The 27,491-nt window shown below is 54.4% G+C and overlaps 1 protein-coding gene across 1 annotated transcript; it reads right to left on the bottom strand.

The window, feature by feature from the left end:
* Positions 1-721: 721 nt before the first annotated feature.
* Positions 722-25,744, bottom strand: CIROZ (ciliated left-right organizer protein containing ZP-N domains). The gene is made up of 13 exons (XM_081309017.1): positions 25,704-25,744; positions 21,930-22,030; positions 19,349-19,468; positions 16,838-16,962; positions 14,888-15,031; positions 10,024-10,062; positions 9,365-9,502; positions 8,776-8,860; positions 6,545-6,741; positions 6,175-6,298; positions 3,146-3,336; positions 2,606-2,693; positions 722-2,456 (listed from the first exon to the last, which is right to left on the bottom strand). The coding sequence occupies exons 1-13, from the start codon at positions 25,727-25,729 to the stop codon at positions 1,609-1,611; spliced, it is 2,226 nt and encodes a 741-aa protein (XP_081165143.1). The 5' UTR covers positions 25,730-25,744; the 3' UTR covers positions 722-1,608.
* Positions 25,745-27,491: the final 1,747 nt, after the last annotated feature.

Here is a 27,491-nt window from a genome sequence, read left to right as displayed (position 1 = left end):
TCAGCATTATCTGGAACTGTCCACATGTATTTATCGCTGGTCTCCAGTCCCCCGCACGCACACACTAGAACATTCCCTGTCGGACAACATTCCCTCCCCACAGCTGGAAAGACGCCTGGCAGAGGAGCTGCTCTGGAAACGTGTGTTGAGAGATGGGGTCCCGGGCACGCACCGTGGAGGGCAACAGGGAGCCACCAACATGCGCCCCTGCTTCCCCTTGGGCTCTAACCACTGGCCCCCCCAGCGCCTGCAGGCTTGCTGACCCCAGAAACCCAGGCTCCTGTGAGCTGATGCAGGCCCCAGGGAGGCCGGCCACACAGCCAGGCGTCCAGGGGTGTCCGGAGGCCTGGGCCTCTCCTGCCGGCTTCCCTCTGGGTGTCAGGCTTGCCCTGTGTGGGGGCCCCATCCCCAGCACCCGCTGCCTGCAGGGGACTTGCCTGGCAGGGTGGGGGTGGGGCTGGAGGCCTGGCCTTGGAGTCACGGCTCAGATTCAAGAAGGGAAATCATCTGAGCTTTTAAAAAATTAAATGGAGTCAGTAATTTGATTTCAGAGAGAAGCTGAAAACCTCGTAATGGCAAGAGCGGCTCAATTCCGTGGTGAAAAGGAAAAGCCTTAAATGGGGCTATTAAGCTTTTGCCTGGGATGGGTCTGCCCGGGGGAGGGGGAGCGCAGGGAGAAGTCATCCTCGAGGTAGGGACCGTTTATCAGCCGAGACAACCCTGATTATTTATTTATTTATTTATTTAGTCCTCGTTCCGGGAGGGCGTCGCCAATGGCTCCTCTCCTTGGCCGCGATTCAAATCCCACTTCCAGCCTGGGTCAGCCCTAGCGGGAGGGGGCTCCACCCTTCCAGGGAAGCACCGAGTGCGGTTCCGGCCACAGCGGGGCTTCTGGGCAGGCAGCTGGAGGGCACTGGGTTATCAGAGGTCATGGGGCTGTCCACACCAGCATGGCACCAGGGAACCGGAGCAAGGGAGCATTGAGAGAGCAGAGCAGGGCCATCCCCACTTCCCCTCATGGGGTCCTGCCCACAGCTGGGGTCGGGTCCCTTTGAGGCCCCGGGAGGGGGTCACATGCCACGGAACCGTGCCCCAACACAGATGTCTGACTATGGCTGAAGCCCTCCCTTGCCCTCCTGGGCCTGGGAGACAGCACAGAGGGTGCTGGGGTTCTGAGGCCACACTGTGCGCAGGGCTCTGCATTCCAGTCTTATGTCAATTCCTCATCATCCCTCAACAGCTCCATCAGGGAAGATCTAGAACCTTCCCAATTTGGCTGATCCCAAAGTGAGGCTCAGAGAGGCTGCTGCCTAGCCAAGGTCACACAGCCGGAGTGGAGACACTGGACTCCAGCAGGCCTAGCCGGGGAGCCTGCACCTGGCCTCAATGTCACACCCCTTTAACTGCAAGAGCAAGCATAGAAACGGGTTTGGGCCAGGAGAGCCCAGGAGAGGCCCAGGGCCTTGTCCTGCACTCAGCTGCCCTTCCCCCTGGGAGGACCAAGCAGACCGGAGGCGGCCCAAACAGTCCTCACACCCCGCTGCACCCCCTTCTTGGGGCCTCCCAAGACTCACCCCTAGCATCTCCAAGGAGGCCCTCCCGGGGCTCTCAGAGAGCCCTCCCCACATGCCGGAGTCCAGGAGTCCTGTGACTCTCAGGGCTGGTGGCCAGTGTGGGCTCTGTCGGCTCCCGCTGCAGCGAGGCCCCCGGATTGTCAGAGGAAGGGTTTCCAGGCTCAAGCGTGGGGGGTGACGTGGTCTCCACAGGAGCCCGAGGGCTCAGGGTTTGCAGAGGCGAAGGGCTGGGCGTGTGTGCAGCCCCCGACCCACACCAGCTCACAGGCCACTTGGGGGTTGACTCCAGGTCTGGGGCCCTCACTGCAGGCTCCTCAGAGGAAGAGGCCAGAGGACTCTCCACAAGAGCTGCCAGCGGGGCTGTTGGATCCACTTCGTGCCCCTTAGAGGACTCGGGTTCTGAGGCCCCCAGAGGGTCCCTGGTGGCTGTCTGCTGCTCTCTTGGGGTGGTGAAGATGGCACCCATCCCCAGAAGGGAGGTTGGTCCCTGCCCCTCCATGAGCTGACTTGGTTCTGGGGATAATGGGCCCAGGTTCCCTCCGGCCCCCTCCTGGGAGAGGCCACGGCCACTCCGGGGTGGTTCTTTGGACCCTGTTACAGAGGACCTTTCCTTGAGGGAAAAGCGGGAAACCAACGTCCCTTCGGCCAGCCTGGCCTCCAAGTGCCTCGTCAAAGGCTGGAGCGCTCTGCTGGCCTGGGTAGGCCCCCCGGGGAGGGGCTCTGATGAAGCCACATCCCCTCCTAGCAGGAGGGGACTTCCCAATGGCTGCATGGGGTCCTGCTTAGGCCTCGTAGGTCCTGGATCTTCAGTGACAGATTGTTCTGAGCCCAGGGACACTTTGGGTGGGCTGGACCTCCCAGGAGGCCATTGAGGAGAGACTGCTGAGGACAAAGTCATGTCAGAGCTGGGAAGACTGGGCCTGAGGGCCCCGGGACAGCCAGGACAGCCCCCTGGGCCCTGAGGAGACTGTGGCTGAAGTCGGGAGAGGTGACTGGGCTCCCCCCGAGCGGAACTTGGGGGCCATGCTGACCTGGCCTTGCTCTGGGGAGAGGCGAGATGGTGGACGCCCAGCTTCCTCCTGCAGGTCTGGCTGCGCGCAGGATCAGTCCAGGGTCCTCCTAAGCATGAGAAACAAAACCAAGTGGCCCTGGCCGCCCGTGGGCTCACCCAGAGAAGGCCCTGTGGGAGCAGTGACCTCGGGCTGGCTTTCCAGGCCTGGCTCCAGGGCTCCCACCACAAGGCCTTTGGGGGGTGCCTCAGTTTCCCTCCCCTCACCTGTGGGCACAGCTGCTGATCCTACCGGCCACCACCTTTTGCCATGTCTCAAGGCACAGGGAGCTGAGCCAGGCGGGACACACAGGAGTCTCCCCATGGAGGGAGCTCTCAGGGACCCTGGCTTCTCTGGGTAACTTTCTGAGTTTGACGCGACATAGCTAGGGGTCAGAGTGGGCCACTCCTTGGAAGAACCGCAGGGAAAGAGAGACCTCAAGCCCAGCAGGGCTCACCAAAGTCTCAAGGAGACAAAGCCTCAGGAGGAAGTTGTGGGCAGAGGACACAGCCGTGGACTCACCTTGGTCAGCTCTCCAGAAGACCAGTGCACAGGCCCCTGCAAAGGCCGCTCCTGGGCAGCAGGTCCTGTACCCTGGAACGGGGAGGAGGCAGCCGACGGCACTCTTGCTGGAGGGGTGTCCAGTCCTGGGGATGGGGAAGATGGAGGAGACCTCGGCGGAGCTGTTGAGGCAGGCAACTCTGTTCCTGAACCTTCCAGAAAGGAGGCAGAGGTCAGCCTTCCTCCTAAGGAGGCAGAATCCCCCGAAACCCTGCTGTAGGACCAGGAGCAACCCCTTTTCCAGGGGTGGAGGAACAAAAGCTTGGGAGGTCAGTTCAAGCCTGAGTTAGGAGAGTATTCTGCTGAGTTTCCCAGACCTCCGAGCTGGAGAGGCTGCGTGGGCCTCAAGACACATTTTTACACTTAAAACCCAGAAATTTAGGTTTCTGCAAAGACCATCTGGTCCCGACTCACTGCCCCAGCTGGAACGCCACAAGCCCGTTTCATCTTTGAGCCATTTCCTACTTTGAGGTCCAATACATCAGTCCAACTGCAGGGACCAAATAGATCTGGGCAGCTCTCCCTGCCCAGCCACCCTCAGGCTGGACACCACTGATGTCTGGGGTTAGATCTTTCTTTGTTGTGTGTGGGAAGGGCGTCACCCCTGGCCTCTGCCCATTCAATGCCTGTAGCATCCTCTGCATTGTGACAAACATAAATGTCTGGACATTGCTCACTGTCCCCTGAGAGGCCAAAACTACCCGCTGTGAGAACACCTGGGTTACAGCCTACAAATAGCAGCCCCGGAGCCCTTGGACAGGTTTGATCTCGACTACAGGGATTTTAAAATATTTTTTAAATTAACTGACAATACTTGAGAACAAGTTGTAGGTAACCAGTTTCTCACGGGAAATCAGAAGGCTGGGCCACTCTGGCCTGCCTTGGCACCAAACAGAAGCCCACAAGCCAGGCAGGGGCTCCTGCAAGCCAGGCCAGGTCTGGCAGCTGCCAGTTCTCAGGAGCTCCCACCACTCCCCAAGAGCTCTGTACTTGACCTTGCCACCTTATCACCCCGCACCTGGGCCCTGGGTTCTTCACCTGCACCCATTTACATGCCTGCCTCCCCCTAGAGGCACTTCCATCAGGACCCATTTTAAACTGTGAATGCAACTAGAGGTAAGTGGCCCCCTCCCCAGGTCTTTCTTCTGGGCTGACGCTCTTCTCCATTCCTCCCTCTGTTTCTAACAGCCGCCATCTGAAGCAATTAGGATGCATCCTATAGGTTCTAACCACTTGGGGGGGCGCGGGGGGGGGCAGGAGGGAGATAAAAAAGAACTCTGTAACCACAGAGCGCTTAGGCTATCCACTCATTAGTCACATATTTACAAAAGGGAAAAAAATGTTCTTTGTCTAAAACATTTTGTAAAAAGTCCTAGTGAAAATTCAGTCCAAGCATCACTTATCAAGTGCTTATCAAGGGCAAAGAGGTACAATAAAGGTTGTAAAGAATAAAAACTGCACAAGACAGAGTCCTTGATCTCCAGGCATTCCGACTAGAGGGAGAGACAGGAGCATGCACCGAAAACTATAATAAGAACAGAAAGGCCTAGAAGCTTCAGGGGAGGTACAGGGAAGGTGCTCTGGGAACCGGGGAGCGGGAGATTCATTCCGACTGCTGATTTTAAATTAATAAAATGAGAGAGAGAACATTCTTTCCCCGTGTAAATCTTTCCAGGGAGGCCCAAAACTTTTCTTAAAATGTTTTTATTGCTATTGCTATTTTTGAATTTTGAATTTTCTTCATTATCTCCCCACTTGCTCTTCAAAGCCCGGGATAAAAATTATCTCATCGTTGGCGTCTCCCCCGGAGTCCACCTGCCCTCCATTGGAATCCCTGGACATTTCTTATCTCCCCTTCCAGTCTGGACACTGATGGAGAACGAGGACCCAAACTGGTGGCCTCTGAGGCCTGAGCCTCATGTGGCAAATGCTTAGTGAATACTTATTGGCTAAAGTTCTAGCTCTCCCTTTCCAAAATCAATGTCACCGCTGCAGGAAACCGTTCAAATAAAAACAGCCGAAATGTGTAAAAACTTTCAAGAAATATTTCCATTTTTAGCAGACGCTTAGAACTCACCCACCCCCACCCCCCATCCTGCCTTTTTCTTTGTTTCTAATTCTGAATTTGGGGCTAGATGTGGTAGGCAGTCCCCCTTTTAATCTTTAAATATAGTTCTGAATATAATTACATTTTTATGCAGCACCGAAACATCATATCCTGGTAACGGGCATTCTTGCGCTATTAACATCTGAATTAAATCTCCTTCGCGTCTGTCTTCTATTGAGGACAGTTAGGAAGTTTAAGATGAAAGTGATCGACATCATTTGTGAATTATGTGTATTTCCTTATGCTGTATTTGAATGGGTTTTGCTCCTGGTGGTTTTGCATGTGTGAATACCAGGTTGTCTGGTAGCTGGGCTTTCACCGAAAACCCCTTTCAAGACACAGTGTCCCGGTGTCGAGCACACACACCATGTTTAGAGGGAGGTCTCCTCGGGTTAAGAAATGAGTTGCGACGCGTATGGCTGTTTGCCAAGGAGCCTGATCTACTAAGTGACCCGAGGAACGGGAATCCACACAGAGCTTGCTGAATAGATCCAAGGGCGATGGCTCGTCCTGTGTGGGGCAGTCTGGTGAGCCAAGCCACCTCCCGACAGGCGCCTGTGTTCCCGTTCTCCAGGTGAGAAAACTGGGGCTGAACGGGATTAAGTAACTCACTGAGGTTCTGCTGTTTGGGAAGTTGATGGGCCCCTGCCCCTACCTCCTCCACCCCCCATCCCAGATGGACTCCAGAGCCAGGGACCTGGGGACTACTTATCCCCACACCACTCGTGTCCTCATGCCAGTTCCAGCCAGCTGACCTCTGCAGCCCAGCGCTGTAACTGTCACAGGAAAAGAAGAATGGGGCTGGGGGAAGAGGACGCATGTGGCAAGTGTCTGTCACCAGCAGGCACACTGGCATGGCCCCTGGCAACTGTCCCTCACTCACCCATGCACTGGAAGACGTTCTCCACCGTCCAGAGGACCGGGGCAGTCACCTCGGCAAATTCCAGGTTCAGGTCCACCTTATAGAAAGCTTGTGTCCCTGGGGCTCCTCGGGCCTGCTGGCATGGCTGTGGGACCAGGAGGAATTAGGGCATGTGACAGGGGTACAGTCAGTATCCTCTGGCTCTCCTCCTACATGGCCACCTCAGCAAGGGTGCTGGCCCTGGGGGTGGGGGGAGGCTAAGTGGTGAAGTCCTTTCCACGCTGGATCCACAGATCTGCTCTCCAAGTTTCTGACTCCTCATGGTGTCAGTAGCTCAAAGAAGGGTCTCAGAAGGGGCAGGTCAGTGACACCTCCTGGAGGTGTCACTGACCTGGACTTGGAGCAGCGTGGCCGCCGGGATGCTGACCATCACGAAATCCCTGCTCTCAGTCACCGTGAAGGTGTCAGACTGGTGGACACGGAGGAGTTTCAGGTTCAGGCTGTCCTCGATTCGGGAACCTCTCTTGACCAGACCCAGCCTCTGCTTGGGGATGTGAACGGAGACGTCTGTCTCTGGCTGGGATGAAACTGGGACAGGAAGGACACAGGCAAGCCCATGGGCGTGAAGGTGGGCACACAGGTCCCAGGCTCCCTGGCTCTGAAGTCAAATGCCTTCCCTCAAGGACAGTAGCCAGGGGCCATGCCAGTGGCCAGCACTGCACACCACTGGGGTTGGTTGGTGACAGTGTTCCCCAAACCCCCAGGGGACTCAAGTCATTCGAGAAGACCCATGAGAAAGGACTCTAGGAACAGGGCTGCCTCTAAGAAGCTGCCGGAATATCTCTGCCAACACCGCCTTCAGCTTCGGGGACCCAGCCTGGAGGGCCTTCCAGCATCAAAGCCGCTCTTAGGACGCACAGCTCACATCAGTTGTTTACACTTGAGCAAGAGTTTCCTCGCGTCAGCTCTCTCACGGGTCCATTTTAAGCTGGCTCGGCAGCAGCTAAATGAAAGCATTTGTCTCCAAATAAAGGGATTTCAAATATCACAGAGCAGTGGACAGCAACGATTGAGAGCCTGGCAAGGCCATCCCCAAAGCCCAGAATGCCCCAGAGCCCGGAGCCTGAGACCTAGTCAGTGAGTGTTAGTCATCACTGATCTATGAAGCCTTTGATCCACCTGCCTTTGCATGTGGACTTCTTCAGAATTTAAGCTCCCCGGAGGTGAGAAGTGGTCCTCCGCCTCCTGGCCTCTTTGCATCACATAAGGCACTCCCTAAGGGCGGCAGCCCAAGCTGAACAAAATTGTTCTCCTGCGCTAGGTCTAGATGAGGCTCCCACTGCCACTGAATCACTACCCCGAGGAATCTGATCAAGGCTGAAGACCTCTCCCATCTTGTTCTCGGGGCCCCTGGAGCCCACCGTGGGAGGCTTCTGGGAGCTCCCAGACCTCAGTTGGCCACCTTCGGAAGACATTCTACTTCGTCCACACCATGTGCCACCCAGACCGGAGTCCTCCTCAATGCCTCCTTCTGGCTCTAGAATGGGGGTTGAGAGACCCTCTCCCACCATCAAGAACCCACCTTTGTTTCAGACCTCGATAGCCAATGTCCCACTAAAGGATGGCAACCAGAACCCAGGACAGGACCCCAGGTTCCTGCTCTGGGCTGTGGGGAGCCACCCTGACACGTGACTGGGCAACTCCCGGTTAGGGCCTGAGGCGCTCTGGCTGTGTCGGAGCTTTCCCGGCCCTCTCCTGGTGAGAGAACCCGTCTGTGTGGGGGTGTGACTGACCACTGACCCTGGGGGCCCAATCACTGACCCTGACCTTGGAGTGCGGCCCCCCTCAACTTTCATTGGATGGAATTCTCCCCTGAATCTCTTGTTCCCCAATAAAAGGCTACTCCCTGGCGTGCCCTCTCTCTCTCCTGCTAGCCCTGAGTAATCCTTGTTGCCCTGCCGGGCGGTTAGAAGTGGGAACCAGAGAGGGGAGCCGTCTCGGACCTGGCAATAGAAATAAGGTAACTGAGTCTGTGTGTTTTATTTCGATCTCGCTAGCTAACTTTTATGCCAAGAACCTCATTAATGAAACCATTGCGCTGGCCGCATGGTGGACTGGGCGGCATGTGGACCCTCGGGCTGACATTGCCGTCAGGGGAGCCAGCGCGTCCCCCCACATCGTGCCTACTGCATGCCACGCTTCCTTGCAAGGGACCTGCAAAGCCTGTGGGTGCAGGGTCTGGGTTGTAGGATGCCAAGTGGCCCCCATCCCGTCCCCTGTGCCAGCTCATCTACCCCTGGCCCTGTCCTCTTCCCCAGAGTTCCCCCAACTACCCATTCTCCTCAATCTCTAGCGACTGTGTCTCCCTGGTCAGATGGTTTGTGAGTGTGTCCTGTTCCCCCAGACCTCCTGGCTGCCTCCTTTTCGAGGGGAGTTGGTGGCTTGCATACCCACGCCTTCCAGCAAGAGCAAACTTCTCTTTGTCCCAAGCATTTCAGAAGTGTGTGGCCAAGGTTGGGACTAAGAAGAGAGGAGGTAGAGTGGGAGACAGGGAAAAGAGGTGTGTTGGGGGATAGAAGCGGAGTCAGAGAGGTGGACCTTCAGGGTGCTCCTGAGTCTTACCCACTGGGCAAGCGGCCTCTAAGGAGTAGGCATAGTGACCGCTCACCAGCCAGAGCGGCAGTACCTCCAAGGAGGTGTTCAGCACCTGGGGAGACAGAAGGGTCCTCCCTGTGGCCTCTAAAACGCCTCCTTCCAGAGGCCAACTCTCTCCATACCCCCACCTTCCAACTAGTCTTGGACTAAGCCCCCAGGAGTTACAGAGCCCAGGTCAGGGACCATTGCTCCATTGCAACCAGGAAATATTATTTAGCCGGGATATTTTTAGCAGGAAGCGAGCTCGGAGCAAATGTCATGTGAGCCGTCTTCTCTTACACGGCAACTTTGGGCTATTTAAAGAGATGGTAATTACACTCCTGCCACCATGATCAGGACGCACTGAATACATGATTGCAGGAGCCTCTCATCTGCCGAGTCGAGCACTTTACACTAATGGGGCCCAATTTTCAAAGCTGCCTGCCTAAATCTGTCCAGTCTCGCAGGTGGACATTTGAATTGGCACCGGAGGAGTGGCAAAGTGCTCATCTGGGTGCCACGCTGCTGAGGCCCCCACCCTAGCAGGGCCTGGCAGGGCCTGTTGCCCACCACTGACCTCCTGCCTCTGAAGAACGTCTTGTCTTGGGCTTTGGACGGTGACTGAGGTAGCATTGATGTCCACATACAATCCCATCAAGTTGGCATCCTCCAGGGAAGCCACCAACTCCCCTCGAAGAGACAGCAGCCAAGGGGTCTGGAGGGACAGGACACACTCACAAACCATCTGACCAGGGAGACACAGTCGCTAGAGGTTGAGGAGAATGGGTAGTTGGGGGAGGACTCCAGGCAGGGCACACGTGTTCTCCGAATTTTCAAAGGGATGTGAAGTGGATGGAGAAGGGCCCTGGCCCCTCCTGAGAGGCTGTAGAAACCCCTGGGACCAGCAGAAGGCGAGGTGTGGTACAGAAACCCAGGGTCTTGCTAAGGCACTACCTCCTCCCCTGGAAACTGCAGAGAGAATCTCAGCAGGGAAGGACCCCAGAGGCCTCCAACCCAGCCTCCCACTCTGAGCTGGGTCCCCTCCTCCAGTTTCCTCTCAGATGCCTCCGGCCTCTGCCTGGAGGGCACCAGAGGAAGCTTAGAGTTCCTGCTTCCAAGACCCAGGCCCAGAAGGGTGGGTGATGCCCAAGGGGACTCTCACAGGACAATGCTTAGAGCATCCCTGAGCACAGGGCCTGGAAGAACCTTCCAGAAGGTCATGCCTGCCTCACCTACCTGTCCACTGTTGCTCCTCAGAGGCAAGGGCCGGGAGACCTGCAGAACAGAGAGGAAGCAACACCTCCTGGCAAGTGGCTAGCTAAGGGGAGCAAGCCAACTGTCCTCCCTCGCTCAGAGCACTGGCGATTACCCCAGCAGGAGGCCAGCAAGAGAGCCAGGCGGGAGGCTGTTTGCTCATTAAGACAAGAAAATCATTTATGTTCTGGGACTGAGTGTCAACAGACCCAGGGAAATGTTGCAGCCTCAGCTGCTGCCCGGGGCTGAGCCAGGGGGGCAGCTGGGGCACTGGGCGCAGCTGGCGAGGCCCAGAGTGGCTGTGTGCATCCAGACACTGCTGTTCAGAGCCAGCTCTCCTGCAGGGCTGTCCTCAGGACCCCGCAAGTCATCCCACCTCCTCCTGCTCCAGAGTTCACCTACTGTTTCCTGACCCTGTTGCTTTCCAGGTGGGATCCAATAAGCAAAGGTAGATAGAGTACTTCTAGGGCCAGAGTGGTCAGTCCTCACCAATGGCACCACACCAGGTCTCCTGGGACTGAGTGTCCCCCAGTGTGGGACTTGCAGTGTTAAACCAGAACAGGCCCAGGCAAACTGGGAAAGTTGGTCTCATGTGGTGCCTTGCAGCCCTCTCTACAGTGACATCACTCTCCCCTCTCCCAGGTGAGGACCAAGGTGATGTGTGGGCAGAGGGTCTACCCCACCCCTGCTGCAAAACATGGCCTCCACCCAGCTGTCACCTCCTCTTTCTACATTCTCCAAAACTCCCCTTGCCTCTGCAGCAGACCCGGGCAGGGAGGTCTGCGACCAGGAGAAAGTTACAGACCAGCAGATCATTTGAGCCCCTCCCCCCACCTCTACAAGCTGGAGACACTGAGGGCAAAGAGGACTGATTTGCCAGGACAACTCCCCACAGGGACAGAGAAGGGAGTCCCAGGGGCAGAAAGGAGTAGCCAGAGGAGACCCCCAGCCACTTATAGTGCCCCAGCTCAGCTGCCCCCTGGACCGGAGAGCATCCACCTGGCTCAGCCAACAGGCTCAGGGCGGCCCACAGGGAACCCCTTGGGTGGACCCTGCAATTTCCTTGTCCTTGGAGGTGCCCGCTTCTCTTGGAGAGCGGAGGAGATGGATGGGGAAGAGGCTGCCGCTGGATGAGAGGGTTGGAGGATTTGGCATTTCCAGGTTAACCTCCAAAGCTGGCCCAGGTCCCCCTGCCTTCCCTCTTCTGCGCCCTGCAGGAAGGCAGCGCACCCCTGGAGGCCAGGCTTGAAGAAAGAGGCAATAGTTCTGCTAAAAGAAGGAAGGGGAGATGCGATCACAGGCAAAACGCACCGTGCCCTTTAAGTTGCCGCGCACAGGCTATATTTAGGGCCCGCGGACATTCCGCGGGACCTCGGGCAGCCTTCACTGGGAGCAATCGCTAATCACTGCATTGAGTTTACGGGTGCCCCTGGGCACACTTAACCCAGGGCAATGAATAGTTATTGCGCGGCCTCCCGCTCGGGGCCTGTGGGCACACTTAAGCGAGCTGGCGGATCGCTGCGAGCAGGGCACGGCTCGGGTACACCCTTGGGCACCCTGCGCCATCAGCGGGGAGAGGCAAAGTATTAAATATCTATGTGCCCTGTGCCCACAGCTGCATTTAGCCAAGGGCAAGGCCGGTGAAACGGCTTTAATTAAAACTTAATGCAAGTTCAAGGTGCAGCCACGGAAGCGGCGGCTGCAGAAGTCACCAGGAATGAATCAGTCAATTCGATGAGGTTCTCGGATGGCAGAGGGGTAGCGGGGAGGGGGGCTGAAGCAGAGAAGGCCCGTCTTCCGTCTCTGGTGTGCGTCCGCTTCTCTGCCACTCTGCAGGGAGGTGGGGACATGCAGGCTCCCACACCTCGCTGGGGCCTCTGGGCTTCAGCGGCAGGTTCTTAGATACACTGTAGGCGCCGGACCGCGAGGAGCTCCTGCGCTTCTCTGCAATTCCGCCCAGTGTCTGTGACACCGGCAACACCGTCCCCCTGGCGGCAGCTCCCAAAATTACAGGCCCAGTGCGCAGGAAGGAGTGACCACCCCCAGAACGTCAGTCAAAGTGGTGCCCCGCGGCAAAGCCTAGAGTTCCCAGAACGAGGCTTTGTGATTCTTAGGAGCACCACAGGAGGCTTGGGTGGCCACAAGGAGCCATTAAAAGTGCTCCGGTTGTGGCTCAGTGGTAGAGCGCTTGCCTAGCACGTGTGAGGCACTGGATTCAATTCTCAGCATGGCTTATAAATAAAGTAAAGGTCAATTGACAACTAAGCAATGTCTTTTTTTAAAAATGCAGGTGAGGGCTGGGGTTATGGCTCAGCGGTAGAGCGCTCTCCTAGCACGTGCAAGGCGCTGGGTTCCAAGGCGCTGGGTTCCATCCTCAGCACCACATAAAAATAAATAAAATAAAGACATTGTGTCCAACTAAAACCAAGAAAAAAAATTTAAAAAGAATGAACTTTTAAAAAAAAATGCAGGTGAGCCAGGTGCAATGGCACATGCTTGTAAGCCCAGCAGCTCAAGAGGCTGAGGCAGGAGGATCCCAAGTTCAAAGCCAGTCTCAGCAACTTAGTGAGGCCCTAAGCAACTCAGTGAGACCCTGTCTTTAAATAAAATATATATGTAAAAAAAAGACTGGGGATGTGGCTCAGTGGCCGAGCACCCTGGGTTCAATCCCCCCCACGGCTCAGCTCTTCTGAGCCATAGTTCCCTGGGCTCTTCCAGGAACAGCACCCTTGTTTTAAAAACCAGACCCGATGAGATTAAAATTGTATGCTTCCTGAGGCGTCTAGGTACTATTCAAAACTGCTCCTTTAGCATCAGCGCAGTGTCCAGCATATAGTGGGTGATTAATAAACACTTATTGAATAATGGTTGTTTTTAGCAGCTTTTCACGCCAACCTTCTCCTCTCACTTCTTCCTTTCTCTTTCCTCCTTTCCCTCTTCCTCTCCGCCTTCCTTCCTGATACCCTAAGGCCAAAATCAGCATTTTGTTTGGACTACACATTATTTATAAAGTTAAAGGCAATTTGGTTTTCAGTGCTGGGGATCAAACCCATGTAAAAAGCAACTGCTCTACCACCAAGCTACACCCCAAACCCCAAACCAACAGTTTTTTCCTTTTCTTTCTATTTTAGGGGATGGGGGTATTGAAATTATATATTTATATATAAATATATAATATATATATATATATATATATATATATATATATATATATATATATGGAAACTCTGGCAGATGAGCCAGGAGTTGTGTAGGCTGCTCCTTGCGGGGGCCAGGGTTGGAGGCTGCTGTGCTTGCTGCAGCTTGCCATGGCCCCCACTGCACTGCCCAGTTGGGAGCACAGCTCGGCCACTTACCAGCTGCAGGACCTCAGGCAAGTCTAATCTCCGCTCAGTCCTCACATCAGCACACCACCTAGGAAGCTACTGCAGATGAGAGGGGCTGATGCTGGCAGGGAGTGGGATGTGGAAGTGTCTGCTGGGTAAAGGAAGGCGAGCTCAAGTCCTGACCGCCCCCCCCACCCCCTAGTTCAGCACATACTTCTGCTGCTGGTTTGGTCCCTGTGGACTTGTGTTTGCAACTCTTTGCCTCCCACCCAAGTCTCCCAGGGCTAGAGAGAAACCCGACTTCAAGAAACGCACAGGCAGTGAAGTTGCTCACAGCTCTTAGGACAAGCGCCATTCCCTGATCTTTCAAATGGAGGCATTACACCTAAAAGAGAACCCGCCCTCCGGTGCTGGGGATTGAACCAGTCCTCATGCAAGTTAAGTAAACTCTACCACTGAGCTACAGCCCAGCCCTGAGGTCTAAAATTCCCTGATATGACCCAGGTTAAAAAAGAGTACTCTAGGGGCTGGGGATGTGGCTCAAGCGGTAGCGCGCTCGCCTTGCATGCGTGCGGCCCAGGTTCGATCCTCAGCACCACATACCAACAAGGATGTTATCTCTCTCTATCTATCTCTCTCGCTCTCTCTTTAAAAAAAAAAAAATTCTCTCTCTCTCTCCCCCTCTCTCTCCTCTCTCACTCTCTCATTAAAAAAAAAAAAAAAAAAAGGAATACTCTATGGGCTGGGGATATGTGGCTCAAGTGGTAGCGCGCTCGCCTGGCATACCTGTGGCCCAGGTTCAATCCTCAGCACCATATACAAAGATTTTGTGTCTGCCAAAAACTAAAAAATAAATATTAAAAATATTCTCATTCTCTCTCTCTCTCTCTCTCTCTCTCTCTCTCTTTAAAATAAAACACATTAAAAAAAAAAGGAGTATTCTAAACTGGGTGCAGTGGCACCTGCCTGTAATCCCAGAAACCTGGGAGGCTGAGGCAGGAGGATCTCAAGTTTGAGGCCAGCCTGGGCAACTTAGTGAGATCCTGACTCAAACTAAAAGGGGCTGGAGATATGATTCAGTGATAGAGTATTTGCCTAGCATGTGCAAAAGTCCTGGGTTCAATCCCCAGAACTCAAAGGCGGGGGGGGGGGGGGGGGGCGGAGAAAAGGAGCATCTTTCCAGCACCTTCTCTCAATACAGAGAGTAAGACACACGTACTTTTGCTGATTTGGCTCCCTCATGCCAGCGTCAATGGGAAACTGAGAAAGCCCATTCAGAGACCGTTAACACCCTCCCGCGCTCTCATCCCATCTCATTCCTTATTGCTCAGACAAAAGCCCAGTGGATCCAGCACCCAGCCAGGACCTGCACACATCTCCGAGGACGATGCCACTCTGCATCTCCAGCTGCCACTGCTGCCCAGTCTGTCCTGAGGCTCAGGAGCCACGGCCCTCTGACTGGGCCTTGGAGAGCAGCCCAGCCTGTGATGGTCCCCTCCCAGGCTCTCTAAACCCATTACCTGAATAAACGTGGGGCCGCAGTGGACGCTCTGTTGGCTCAGCCCTGACACGACCACTGGACACTTCATTATGTAGCCGTCACTCCACTTCGACCCTTTCACCCCTTTTTTAAATAGTCTGATTTCCAACCTGTAATTTGCTTTCTGGAAGTGGGGCGAATGCGCATGTTCAAATGAAAGAAGAAAATAGAGTTAATAGGCCACGAGCCCAGATCAGGGGCCGCTCACAGTGAACATGGCTAACACGAGCCCAACTGCCTGGACGCTGGGGGATCTCAGGGAAAAGGGACAGAAGCAAGACCAAGGCCACCAGGGACTGGGAACCTGGGTCCAGTGTCTGGGCCCCAGCAGTGGCACAGCCCGACCAGGAAGCCCTTGGGGCTGGGGATGGTTGTGGGTTTCATGAAGTCCCCCTTGGTCAGACAGACAGGGGTCTACACCTACATGTGTCTTCACAGGGACAAACACCTGCTCGTACCCTGGCTCCCTTGACCCTCCCCCATGTCTCACAAGGGACTTTCTCATTCCCATCTTACAGACGAGGTCACTGAGGCTTAGTGGAGGAGAGTGACCAAGGGAAAGGCAGGGGGCCATCCCCACAGCTGGACACAGGATCTGGTGCCCTTGCTCCGCACTCTCTGTGTGCAAGGGGGAGCTCACAGAGCTCCACAGTGGGCCCCCCGGGGTGCCAGGCTGACCCCCACCGGCCTTAGGAAGAAGCCAAGTCTGAGCTCTGCAGGGGCCTGAGGTGGCATGTGTTGGGGTGAGGTCAGGGGCTGTGGAAGGGGAGGGGACATAGCAGGAAGAGGAGTGGTAAGGCCTTTCCTGAAGTCCTCCCCTGCGGGGGACCTCAGTCCCTTGGGAAGATCCCTGGGCTTGGCCAGCAAGGGAGGAAGACAGACAGAGGACATGGGGGAAGAGAAGAGGAAAGGAAAAATACGAGGGTCCCAGGGCGGTCTGCACCCATGGGAACGGGGTGGGGGGCAGGGAGGAGTTAAGTGACTGGGGTGCCGCACCCCCACTCCCGGCCATCTGCAGCTATCAGGTCATCCCTCACCCTCCGGCCTGTAGTTGATCCTCCCACCCCGCACTCCAGCTCGTACCGCCCCATCTGAGCCTCCCGGACATGGAGGAGGCGGGGGGGGGGGGGGGGGGGGGGGGGGGCAGGGGACAAATACAGAAACGAATACAAAGCGCCTTACTTTTTGCAAAACTGACAGAATCCCACGGTCTTGTGAGCACCTTCAGGGCCTGTGCAAGTGAGCTTGGCCCACCAGCCTCTGCACATCTCTAAGCACTTATTGAGTGCCTACTGTGCCAGGACCTGAGGCAAGCACTGGGGGAGTGGCTCCCCTCCCCCCAGAGAGTCCAGCCTGGTCTGTGTGAGCAGGGTGTTGTTGTCAGGGTGGCAGTTCCATGACAGAACAGGTCTGCCGCACGGAGGAGGGATTGTGGGACGCTGCCCGGGAGGTGGCTTCTAACCTGGGTGGAGGCCGCCGTGGTGGTTGCCATCTATGCCACACACCAGTCTGGGGAGCACAGCTGCCTGCCTCCTGGCGTCCTCCCTCACCCTCTGCTCTACTCCTGACAGCCGCCAGCAGATTCCTGTTCAAAACTGTGATGGCCCCCTCTGCTCAGACCTCTCCATCTTTCCATCAGCAGCTCCACCGAGGCCTGAGCCTCCTGCTCTCCCTCAGTCTGTTTCTACAGAGGAAAAATGCCACAGGGTCCCCTTCCTTGACATCTGGGCTCAGGTTTAGTTCCTCTTGTCTGCCAGAATGGTGCCTCTTTCCAAGAGACCTCACCAAGTCTCCCTGAAGGCTGGGGTGCGGCTCAGTGGCCCAGCCCTTGCCTAGCCTGCGGGGGGGGGGGGGGGGGGGGGGGCTGCTGGCTTCCCTCCTGGGCCGCCCTGCAAAAATAAATAAACAAACAGATCTTGCCCAAACCCACCTCCTTCCGCACGGAGCAGGCCGAGTACTGAGCTCGGAAAACAAAGTCGCCACCAGAAGCGGGGTGCAGAGAGTAGCCGCATTTAACCAAAAGAGAATCCTGGTGGTCAGGGGTCCTCCAGCTGCCTGCGGAGAGAAAGGAACATGGGTGTGGGTGGAGCCTGCTTCTCTGGAAGGTGAGGAGCATGGACACCAGACACGGACCAGAGGGCTGTTCTGCCGGAAGCACGTTACCTGGAGAGGACGGAATGGAGGACCGAGGTCCCGGGAAGGTGAACACCAACAGGAAAGCATGGTGCCACCCTCAAAATATCCAGACTTGGCCGGTCTCCCACCCCTGGGCCCAGTCTGGGGAGTGCAGCTGCCTCCTGGCGTCCTCCCTCAGCCCCTGCTCTACTCCTTACAGCCGCCAGACCTCTCCATTTTTCAGCCAGGAGCCCCCTGTGAGGTGCCCCTGACCTCTCTGACCTCTTCTCTCACTTCTGTGCAACTCCCTCCCTCTGTTCCTGCTACATCGCCCGGTCGTTTCTCAAGCATCCCAGGCACACTCCTGCCTCAGGGCCTTTGCACAGCCGTGCCCTCTGCCTGGAACTCTTCTAAAGGTCTGCAAAGCTCACTTTACCTCCTTCAAGTCTGTGCAAAAGTCACCTTCTCAGTGAAGCTCATCCTGACCCTTTAACCAGCCTGTTCTACATCCTGCCTCCTGTCTGCGCCACTTATCATCTCCTCACCTACTGTCTAAATGGCTTGGGATCACAGTGACTGCTCATGGCCCTCCACTCAAATGCCAGCTCCAAAGCAAAAAAAAAAAAAAAAAAAAAAAAAAGGTGGTGGTGGATCTCCTTGGGTAGAGGAATGGGGGCCGCCGTTCTATCCTCTTCCTTGGATTTCCTCTAGTTTCCATAATCCTACCGCTTTTGTCCTGGTGTTTTAAAAGGTCCTCGACTCAGCCGAGCCATCGAGGGGAGAGGAGAGCACCTTGGGGAGAACAGCCCTTTGTGCGGGGAGCCTCTCTGGTGACGCTTTCCTTTTAAAAGCGCAGCTTCCACCGCTATCTTTAGCAAGAGATCCAGGCCCTGAGCAGGCGGAGGGAGGCTCTGGAAGGCAGATCGCTGGGGAAATAAAGTGTCTCCGCCTGGATGTGCAAATTGACCTGGATGCTTTAGTTTTGCATTCACGTTTGCACTTTGTAAATATTTGCCTGGCATCCCGCTGCTCACACCTGCCTGCTGTCCCCTCAAGTTTATGGAAGGCAGCAGGCACCGTCATTTCTGCATCCCACCTGGCGCTGCTGGGCTGCCGCTGGAAATAAAAACTCTCCGCAGAAAGCCACAGGTGTCTCTGACAGCGCCTAAAACTAATGGCCTGTGGCTGGCCGCTGTGACTAATTCTCTGACTATTGACTTTATGATTTTACGCTTAAAACTTCTTTATAATAACACACAGAAATGTTTAATGGGCTCTATCCAGAGCCATAAAAATTACTTATTGAACAAGCGTTTTAAAACTATTAATCTATTGTTTTCCATTAATAATGGCTCTCCAAAGAACAGGCGACAGCTTAATGTATCCACAGCATTTCTCCTGGAAAAGTGGCCTTTTAATACCAAAGCCGCTCCCAAGACTCGTGGGCTGGTGGCCATCGGGCAGCCAACCCTCCCAGGACAGATTTAGGCCACACCAGTTCCACAGGGTGTTTGAAGAATTTCTGGAATGAACAGGGCCCCTGGGAGTTTTCCCTAAATTCTGGGAGTGATGAGAAAGCCCCTCTCCTCAATGACTCCCTTTTTGTGCAAAGGAGAGGAGGATTCTGAGGACTCACTTTTCCGCCCCTGAGATGGAAAACACAGCAGGAAATGGGCTATTGGCACATCTCTCTATTCTTGTTCCTTCCAGAAGTTTCCAGAAGGTCCCAGGTAATCTCCTTAGGGTCCTCACCCCCATTCCCATTTTTTTCTGTTGGCAAGCTCATGGCAAAAGTGTCTCTGAAAGTAATGCCTTGCCTTTGGTTTTGGCTACTTTAGGTGCACTACTCGCCCACCAAGTATGAGATGGCTTCCAGTGGGTAAGAACTGCCCTGTTAGAATCACATCCTTTTCTTTTCTGGGGCAGTGTGGGCCTTGGAGCACAGGGTGGGCACTTCTTCCCAGTTTGGGGCTGTTTGTTCATCCATCTTGCAAGTGTCCTCAGCACAGGCAGCTCCCACTCTCCTGAAGCTGCAGCTACTCAGAAGGGCGAGTGAGCTGCACCTCCTTCTGCTGGCCCCCCCCCCCCCCCCGGCAAGGGGCACATGAGCAATGCGGAGGATGGTTCTAGAGCTGAGCACAAAGATGGCAATAGCAGGGGAGGGGGCTGCTTCAGAGACAGGGAGGCCCTGGGGAGGGGCATTTCAGCTGATTTGAGTGACAGCAAAAGGAGAGGAAGGTTCCAGGCAGAGAAAGGCAGCGCCAAAGCCCTGGGTGAGGCACGTGTGGGGTCTCTTCCCCAGCCACAGCCCTGCCCAGCCCCTTACCTGGCAAGTGCAGGATTCTGCCCAGCCACCGCCTCAAGCCCTGCACGTGGCTGCTTGGGATCTGCAGGGTCATGTAGTCTGAGAAGCACTCCACCTCGGCTGTCAGACAAGGAGATAATTCTGGGAGGGAAGGAAGGAAGGAAGGGAGGACCCTTTACCAGGCAAAGGTTGAGTTCACAGATCATCCAAGAAGAATGAACTTTAGGGTAAGACTTCTCAGATTTCAGTCTGCCTCACAAATCATCTGGGCACTTGTTAAACACAGATTCAGCAGGTCTGAGGCAGGGCTTGCGGCCCAGCAGTTCTAAGGAGCCCCAGGTGATGCCGGTGCTGCTGGTCCAGAGATCACACCTTGAGGAGCAAGTTCCCAGAGCTCATTAAATCTAACCACTGTGTTTCACAGGCGGCAATGTGACTTAACGGTAAGGGTGTGGACACTGCAGTCAGAGCACCTGAGCTCGAATCCCACCTGCTCTGTGTGGGCCTCTTGCTTAGTCTCATTTTCTTCCCATGAATTAACAGCATGATGATGATGGTGATGGTGGTGATGGTAATGGTGGTAGTGATGGTGATGGTAATGGTAATGATAATGGTGGTGATGGTGGTAGTGATGGTGATGGTAATGGTGGTGATGGTGGTAGTGATGGTGATGGTGATGGTGATGGTGGTGATGGTGGTGATGGTGGTGGTGATGGTGATAGTGATGGTGGTAGAGATGGTGATAGTGATGAGGGTAGTGGTATTAATGGTGGTGGTTGTGATGGGGGTGAGGATGATGATGGAGTAGGGATGATGATGGGGATGGTGGTGGTAATGATAATAGTGGTGATGGTGGTGGTGGTGAAGATGGTGGTAGTGGCGGTGGTAGGGATGGTGCTGATGATTGTGGTGGTCATGATTGGTGGTGGTAGTGGTAGCGATGGGGGTGGTGATGGGTGTTAATGATGGTAGTGGTGGTGTTGGTGTTGGTAGTGGTGGAATGGACAGTCTGGCCACAGGAAGTGTAATCTTATTGCATGTGACGCATTTCCCTAAGCAGAGCCCTGCCTGGGCCTCCCTCATGGTAAAGACTGGACAGAGGGTTTAAATTAAATGCACTCTAGACATGAACAATCAGATGGGAAGATGGGTAAATTTTTATCTCCTGGGCTAATTTTTCTCTCAGCAGAGACATATAAGCTGTCAGAAAGACACAAGGTTCCTGGGCTTTGGAGTTGGACTATCAGGGCCCTAACCACGTGACCTGGAACAAGTCATTTAACCTCCCTGAAACCCCATTTCCTTTTCTGCAAAATGGACACATGTGCAGGGAAGAATTATGCTTGGCTCATGGAAAAGTCTGGCCCTTTGCCACCCTCGTCCCTCCCCCAGCACCCGGGAAGGAAATTCTGAGCCCTCTGAATGTTCGACTTACTCAGAATAACTTTGTTTACCTGGAGGCAGTGGGCCATTCCGGAAAGCTATGCTAGCCACGTGATCTATACGGGACCTTTGTCAGTGTGGTCTTAGCTCAGTCTCTTGAGGGCTGGAAACAAGGTGAGCCGTGCAGCTCTGCCTACTAACTGATCCCAGCAAAATTTCTGGATACCAAGGCTCAGCAGCGCTTCCCTGGCTGGCATGCTCTGTATGGTCACACATTGCTGCTAGAAGTCAGTGCTGACCTCCCATATCCACTGGGGAAGGACACCTAGAACTTGCTCCTGGGTCTCTCCCCGTGCACCGTCCCTGTGCTGACTTTAATCTGAGTCCTTTCACTGTAATGAACCATAAGCATGAGTATAACTGCTGTTCTGAAATCTGTGTGTCCTTCTAGAGAATTAATAAAGCCAAAGGTGGTCTAAGGACTTAAAGTTAGTGTCAGAAGCAAGGGGGGTCTTGGGTTACCTGAATCTTATAGTACAATGATAACTCCTCTCTCAAAGATGAAATGATTTGACAAATGGAAAAGCCACAGCAGAGGGCCTGCTCCAGAATAAATGTCCTACAAATGTGTGTGGCATCACAGTGTCCTGTTGGCTGAACCGGCTAAGGGCAGAGACCTGGGACTCAACTGCCTGTGTTGAAGTCCTGGCTCTACCTCTCATGGGACCATGGACAAGTCACTCACTCCTGTGGACCTCAGCTGCTGGTCACACTGCTGTAAGGATGAATTGACAGACACAAATCCCCCAAGCCAGGCCAGCTGCGACACCATGCTATATGCTGGTTTGTATTAAAGAAACAAGCACTAGAGGTGGGGGGGTGGTGGTGGGGGCGCTAGGGAGCGATATTGGTCAAATTACATCATTATGTACAACTATAGTGCACCAATAAAAAATGTGGAGGGAAAAAAAAGAAACAAGCCCTGAACTCTGAGCAGAGGATGCTAGGCCCAGCCTTAGTCCTGCCACCAATGACGGGGGTGGGGGGTGGGGTACTCCAGCACTTGGCCTCTGCTTCCTTGTTGGGTGAATGCAAGACTCAAAGGGCTCTCTTACTCCCAGTTCCCCAGCAGGTGTCACTTCATGCCCAGGCTGCTTATCAGTCTGTGCCCCTGGGAGGTGCCCCAGCCCGATTCCAACACCAAGCATGGCCGAGTTACCTGTGGAGACTTCAAGTGCAGGGCGTGGCCTGTCCCTGTTTGACCAGAAGGTGAGGATCTGTGGGAACACTGCAGGCTGGACACAGCTGAGACAGATGGCCCTGCAGGGAGGAGGAGAGGGTGGGGAGAAGTGCGTAGCCAGGCTCTGCAGGTCTGCTGTCCTCAGTCGGTCAATTAAATTCAATCATATATATACGTACAATCAATAGATATAGATTGATTGATATAGATTACATCCGGGAGGTTCAATCAGACTCCCCTCTCCCACTGTGAAAGAAGCCAGTTCTGAATCTATTTGCAAAGTGATTTCAACATTCCTGACTTGAAGTGTGTGTGTGTGTGTGTGTGTGTGTGTGTGTGTGTGTGTCTGTATCGTGTGTGCGCAATGCTGGGGATGGAACCCAGGGCTTCGCCCATGCTAGGCAAGCACTCTACCACTGAGCTGCACTGCCAGTATTCTTAGATGATAATCAAGCTCTAAAGAAAACAAAACAGAGGGATGAGATACAGAAAGCCTGAGTTGGGGAGGAGGAAAAAGTAAAGGTCAGTATTAGACAAAAACTTTCAAGCCAGGCATGGTGGTGCACACCTGTAATCCCAGGAACTGGGGAGGCTGAGGGAGAAGGATTGTAAATTTGAGGCCAGCATTCAGCACCCTGTTTCAAAATTTAAAAATTAAAAAAGGATGGAGATATAGTTGAGTGGTAAAGCACCCCCTCATTTTAATCTCCAGGACCAGAAGGAAAAAAAAGCAAGACTGGAGATGCAGCTCAGTGGTAAAGGGACCCTGGGTTCAATCCCCAATATCAAGGAAGGAAGGAAGGGAGGAAGGGAGGGAGGGAAGGAGGGAAGGAGGGAAGGAAGGGAGGGAGGGAGGGAAGGAGGGAAGGAAGGGAGGGAGGGAGGGAGGGAGGGAAGGGGGCAAGGAAGGGAGGGAGGGAGGGAGGAAGGAAGGGAGGGCGGGAGGGGGGAAGGGAGGGAGGGAGGGAGGGAGGAATAGTCCTGGAAGCTGGGACGGAAGGACTGCCAGCAACAGGGAGCACTGAGAAGATTCCTGCCTCCCAGGGGCAGTGAGGGGGTTCAAGCACTTTCAGAAACTGGGAGAGCCCTAAAGCTGATCACACCTCCAGCCTGAGCCCCAGCAATTCCACTCCAAGAGAAATGCGGGCCCAGGGCACCGAGAGACAAGTACAAGAAGGTCCTGGGCCTCCTCGTTCACAGCAGCACTGTTATTTTCCAAAACGGAAAAACACCCAATAGAAGAATGGACGCTGGGCTGGGGATGTGGCTCAAGCGGTAGCGCGCTCGCCTGGCATGCGTGCGGCCTGGGTTTGATCCTCGGCACCACATACAAACAAAGATGTTGCGTCCGCCGAGAACTAAAAAATAAATATTAAAATTCTCTGTCTCTCTCTCTCTCTCTCTCTCTCTCTCTCTCTCTCTCTCTCTCTCTTTCTTAAAAAAAAAAAAAAGAAGAAGAATGGACGCCTTGTGTCCACTCACCCACGGAACACTTGACTGCAAGGAAAGGAGTTGGCTACTCTACAAGAAGGATCTCAACTGCAGTTTGCTCAGTGAACCCACCAGACACAGAAGAGCGCATACTCTCTGGTTACATTATAGAAAGTTTAAAAGTAGACAGAACTTTAGGTTTGGAAATCCAGATAGTGCTTCCTGTCAGGGAGGTAGAGAGCAATATCGGAAGACTCAGAAGATGCCCTGAGTAGTAGGCATATGGCTGTTTGCTTTGGAATAATAAATTGAGATGTGCTCATGAACTGAAGGAAAAAAATTCGAAATACTTTCAACTGGACAGGTGTGGGGCCACAAGCCTATAATTCCAACCACTCAGGACACTGAGGCAGGAGGATGGCTAGTTCCAGGGCAGCCTGGGCAACTCTGTGTGACCCTGTCTCAAAATAAAATAAAAAGGACTGAGGATGCCAGGCATGGTGGAGCACACCTGTAATCACAGCGGCTCGGGAGGCTGAGGTAGGAGAATTACAAGTTCAAGGCTAGCCTCAGCAACTTAGCAAGATCCTAAGCCCCTTAGCAAGACTCTGTGTCAAAAAAAAAAGTTAAAAGGGCCAGAAAGTAGCTCAGTGGTTAAGCACCCCTGGGTTCAATCCCTGGTACCAAAAAAGGGGGGTAGCTCTGTGGTACAGTCCCCAGTACCCCCCTACACACGTTTTGGTTTTCTTTTTTAATAATGTTGATACTAGTCTCTAGATTTTTAAAAAAATATTTATTCACTTGCAGATGAAAACATAGTATCTTTACTTATTTTTGCGTGGTGCTGAGGGTCGAACCCAGTGCCTCACCACATGCAAGGCGAGCTCTTTACCACTGAGCCCCAGCCCTAGCCCCACAAATTGTGTTTTAAAAGGCAGGAAGAGACTCTGTGCTTCCACCCAAGGCTGATATCAATTCTGTGGTGGGATGAGGGCCAGGGCTTAAGATCAACCCAGGCAGGTCAATCACCAAGTTCCCTAGAATGGGTTAGTAAAGAATGACAGGTCCATGTCCCCAACCTGGAGCCCGGACTAAGCCCGCAGCCTTACAGTGGAGAGGAGCAGGAGGTCGCTCCACCCCTGGACTCCATTTGGCCACTCCCAAAGCAAGCAGGAGGACCGCCTCAGAGACCCCCCCCCCCAGCTGCACCCCTGCTCCTCCCGCTCCCCTACAGCTTCCTTTGGCTCCCAGCAGGGCGTCTCCTGGTGATCATTTGATTAATTTGCAAAACTCTGACCAGGTTGGGACTGTTGGGTTTAAAGTAAGAATCTTCAAGATCAAGTAAATATGAAACTAGAGCAGGGGAAGGAACCTAGGAAAGGAGAAGTGGTTGCCTGGCACTCAGCACTGTCCTGGCAGGGAATCCCCGCTGGTGCGGACCGGAGAGGTACCCCCTTCAGCACTTGCTCCCGTTTCCCTCCCCCGGGTTCACAGGGGTTCTGCCCACGGGCTCCTGCAGGCCAGCTGAGGCTGCCTGAACTCGCCCCTCCCGCCTTGGGTAGATGTGCCACCTCACCCCCACCCCAATCAGATTCCTAAGTTGGGCATCCGTGAGAAGTGGGTGGGACCCTGGCACCTCACCCACCCACCACTCAGCTTCTCAGGCTTTCTTTGTCCCCAGACTTAGAAACCTCACAAAATGCTAAACAAAAGCCCCGCTGTGCAGGGCTCGAGGACAATAGCCAACTATTGTTGACAATCTTGACATTCGAGATGGTTCGAGGCTGGCTTCCCACTCTCCGAGGTTTAAAAGTGTATCAGTGCATATCTATCAACCAGGCAAGGACTGTGGTAAGGGAAATGAGACTTTCTCCTTATCCTTACGACTGGACAGCAAGTGACCAGGGCTCCTGGCGTTTGGAAACCCCTTGAAATTAGCGTCTCCCTGGAATTCTAATCTCTTCTAAGGACCCCTCAGGACAAAGAGTGTTCCGCTTCCTCCCAGCATTCTGGAAATCCTTTTTAAGATAGAATGACTCAAATTCCAGGACAAGGGATGACGTGGAACCTGGGAAAGGTGGAAGTGACTTCCGCCAGACCTCCCCTGGGAAGGCCAGTCCCCGCCAACGCTAGGACCCAGGGGGGCCTCCCCCCACTTGACCCTTCAACCCTCTTAAGACACAGGTTTCAGGATTCTAGTGGGAAATATTTGGATTCTGCTCTAAGAAGCCTGGGGCTGCTCAGCACTCCCCTGGTCTCCCAAGTCCCACAGTGACCAGATAAGGTCCCTTTGGCGGGCCTGGCTGAGGGTTACTTACTTACCAGACAACTGCTGGGGACCCCCACATCCTCGGGCTTCCTAGGGCTCTCTTGCTCTGGAGGAATGTATCCACAGTTCCAAGCTCGGCCTGATCCCTTCCTCTCCACTCAGGGGTCACCCAGGTGCCAGAAAGCACAGGCAGGCTCTAGGCTTCTGAGCTCTCTCCCACCCACTGTCACCTGCTGGGAGGTTAATTTCTTTACCCCCCACCCCAGCTCAAAGTTAAAAAAAAAAAGGCAGATCTGAAGGGTAGAGCAGAGGGATCCACTGAGCCACCTTAGCCTGGCTGAGTGGAAGGGGCGGGGGTGACAGGGCCTCAGCCTTGGTGAAGAAGGCAGTCCATGGGGCCACAAGGGAAGAAACTGAGGAGCCTGGCTTTGCAGGGGGAGCCGGCATCTCTCTCTCTCTCTCTGAGGGGGGGGGGTGGGGAGGCGGCGGGGGGGGGGGGGACCCAGGGCCTCACAGGTGCTAGGCAAGCGACAGAGCTATGGCCTCAGCCCCACTCATGTTCTCTTGCCCTGGCTTCCCAGAGACCCACCAGGGCCCTCCTGCAGAGGTCACAGGGAGCAGGGAGGGCGGCCATGTCCCTGAGCCCCAGCCCTGGTGAGTTTCGGGAGAATGAAGGGAGAACCTCTGAATAGACCAGTCGAGGGGGAGGAAGTGCGAAGGAGGAAGGAAAGGCCACACTGCCTTGGGGCTCTGGAAGGCCCTCTCTAAGCTGCTGGGTTGAGAATGGTCTAGAAGGGGCAAAGGAAGAAGCAGGAAGAGCAGCCATTCCAGAGGCAGGCGTCTCCCCACACCAGGCCCTTCCCGCCTCCCAGCCTCCCACCCCCTGCTCCTCCAGGCCCCTTGGAGGCTCGCTGGGCTGGCCTTCTCCAGGCCCCAGCACTGACGTCATCACATGGCTGGAAGGCATCTTGTCAGATTTAAAGATGACTAAGTGCCACAAAGCAGGCCACACACGGGGCGGGAGGAGAGTCAGGAGATCCAGCCAGCCCCAGTCCCTCGGCTCCCCAGCTGGGGAGGACCCCTCGCTGTCCTGTATGCTCCTTCCCACACGCCACGCCACATCATGGGCTGAGCTGTGTCCCCCATGTTCACATTGAGGTCCTGACCCCCTGGCACTTTAGAATGGGACTATAACTGGAGAAAGGGTCTCTCAAGAGGTAACAGAGTCAGAATGGAGTCATTAGGGTGGCCCTAATCCAATCTGGTTGGTGTCAGAGGGATGACCAAGTCAGGGCCCAGGGAGAAGATAGATGCCATCTACAAGCCAGGGACAGAGGCCTCTGCAACTGACCCTGTTGACACGGATCCTGGACTTGCACATCCAGAAGAGACAACAGGCTGGCGCTGGACACCCAGTTACTTTGCTACGGCAGCCCTAGCAAACTAATACACCCGTCAAATGCGGGCTTAGGACCCAATGGCTCCTAAAATCCCTTGCAAGGGAAAAAAAGTCTTGATTTTTTTTTTTTTTTTTTTTGGTGCTGGGGATTGAACAACCCAGGGCCTTGTGCATGTGAGGCAAGTAGTCTACCCACTCAGCTATATCAGCAGCCCCAACTGTCTTGATTTTTAACTGTTCCATTTTATCTGAGCCCTTTTTGTCCCCTCCAAAAACTTGCCATTATTGAAATTCAAGGAATCTCAAACCCCCAGCTAGTACTGGTATATGGTAATGCACTCTCTGTCTCTCTGTCTCTCTCTCTCTCTCTCTTTATCTCTCTTCTTTTTTTGGTACTGGGATTAAACCCAAGGACACTCTACCACTTAGTTATATTCCCAGT

The sequence above is a fragment of the Spermophilus citellus genome (assembly GCF_964194105.1).
Source record: "Spermophilus citellus genome assembly, chromosome: 9".
NCBI classification, from domain to species: Eukaryota; Metazoa; Chordata; class Mammalia; order Rodentia; family Sciuridae; genus Spermophilus; species Spermophilus citellus.
This window is presented reverse-complemented; position numbering and strand designations above follow the sequence as displayed.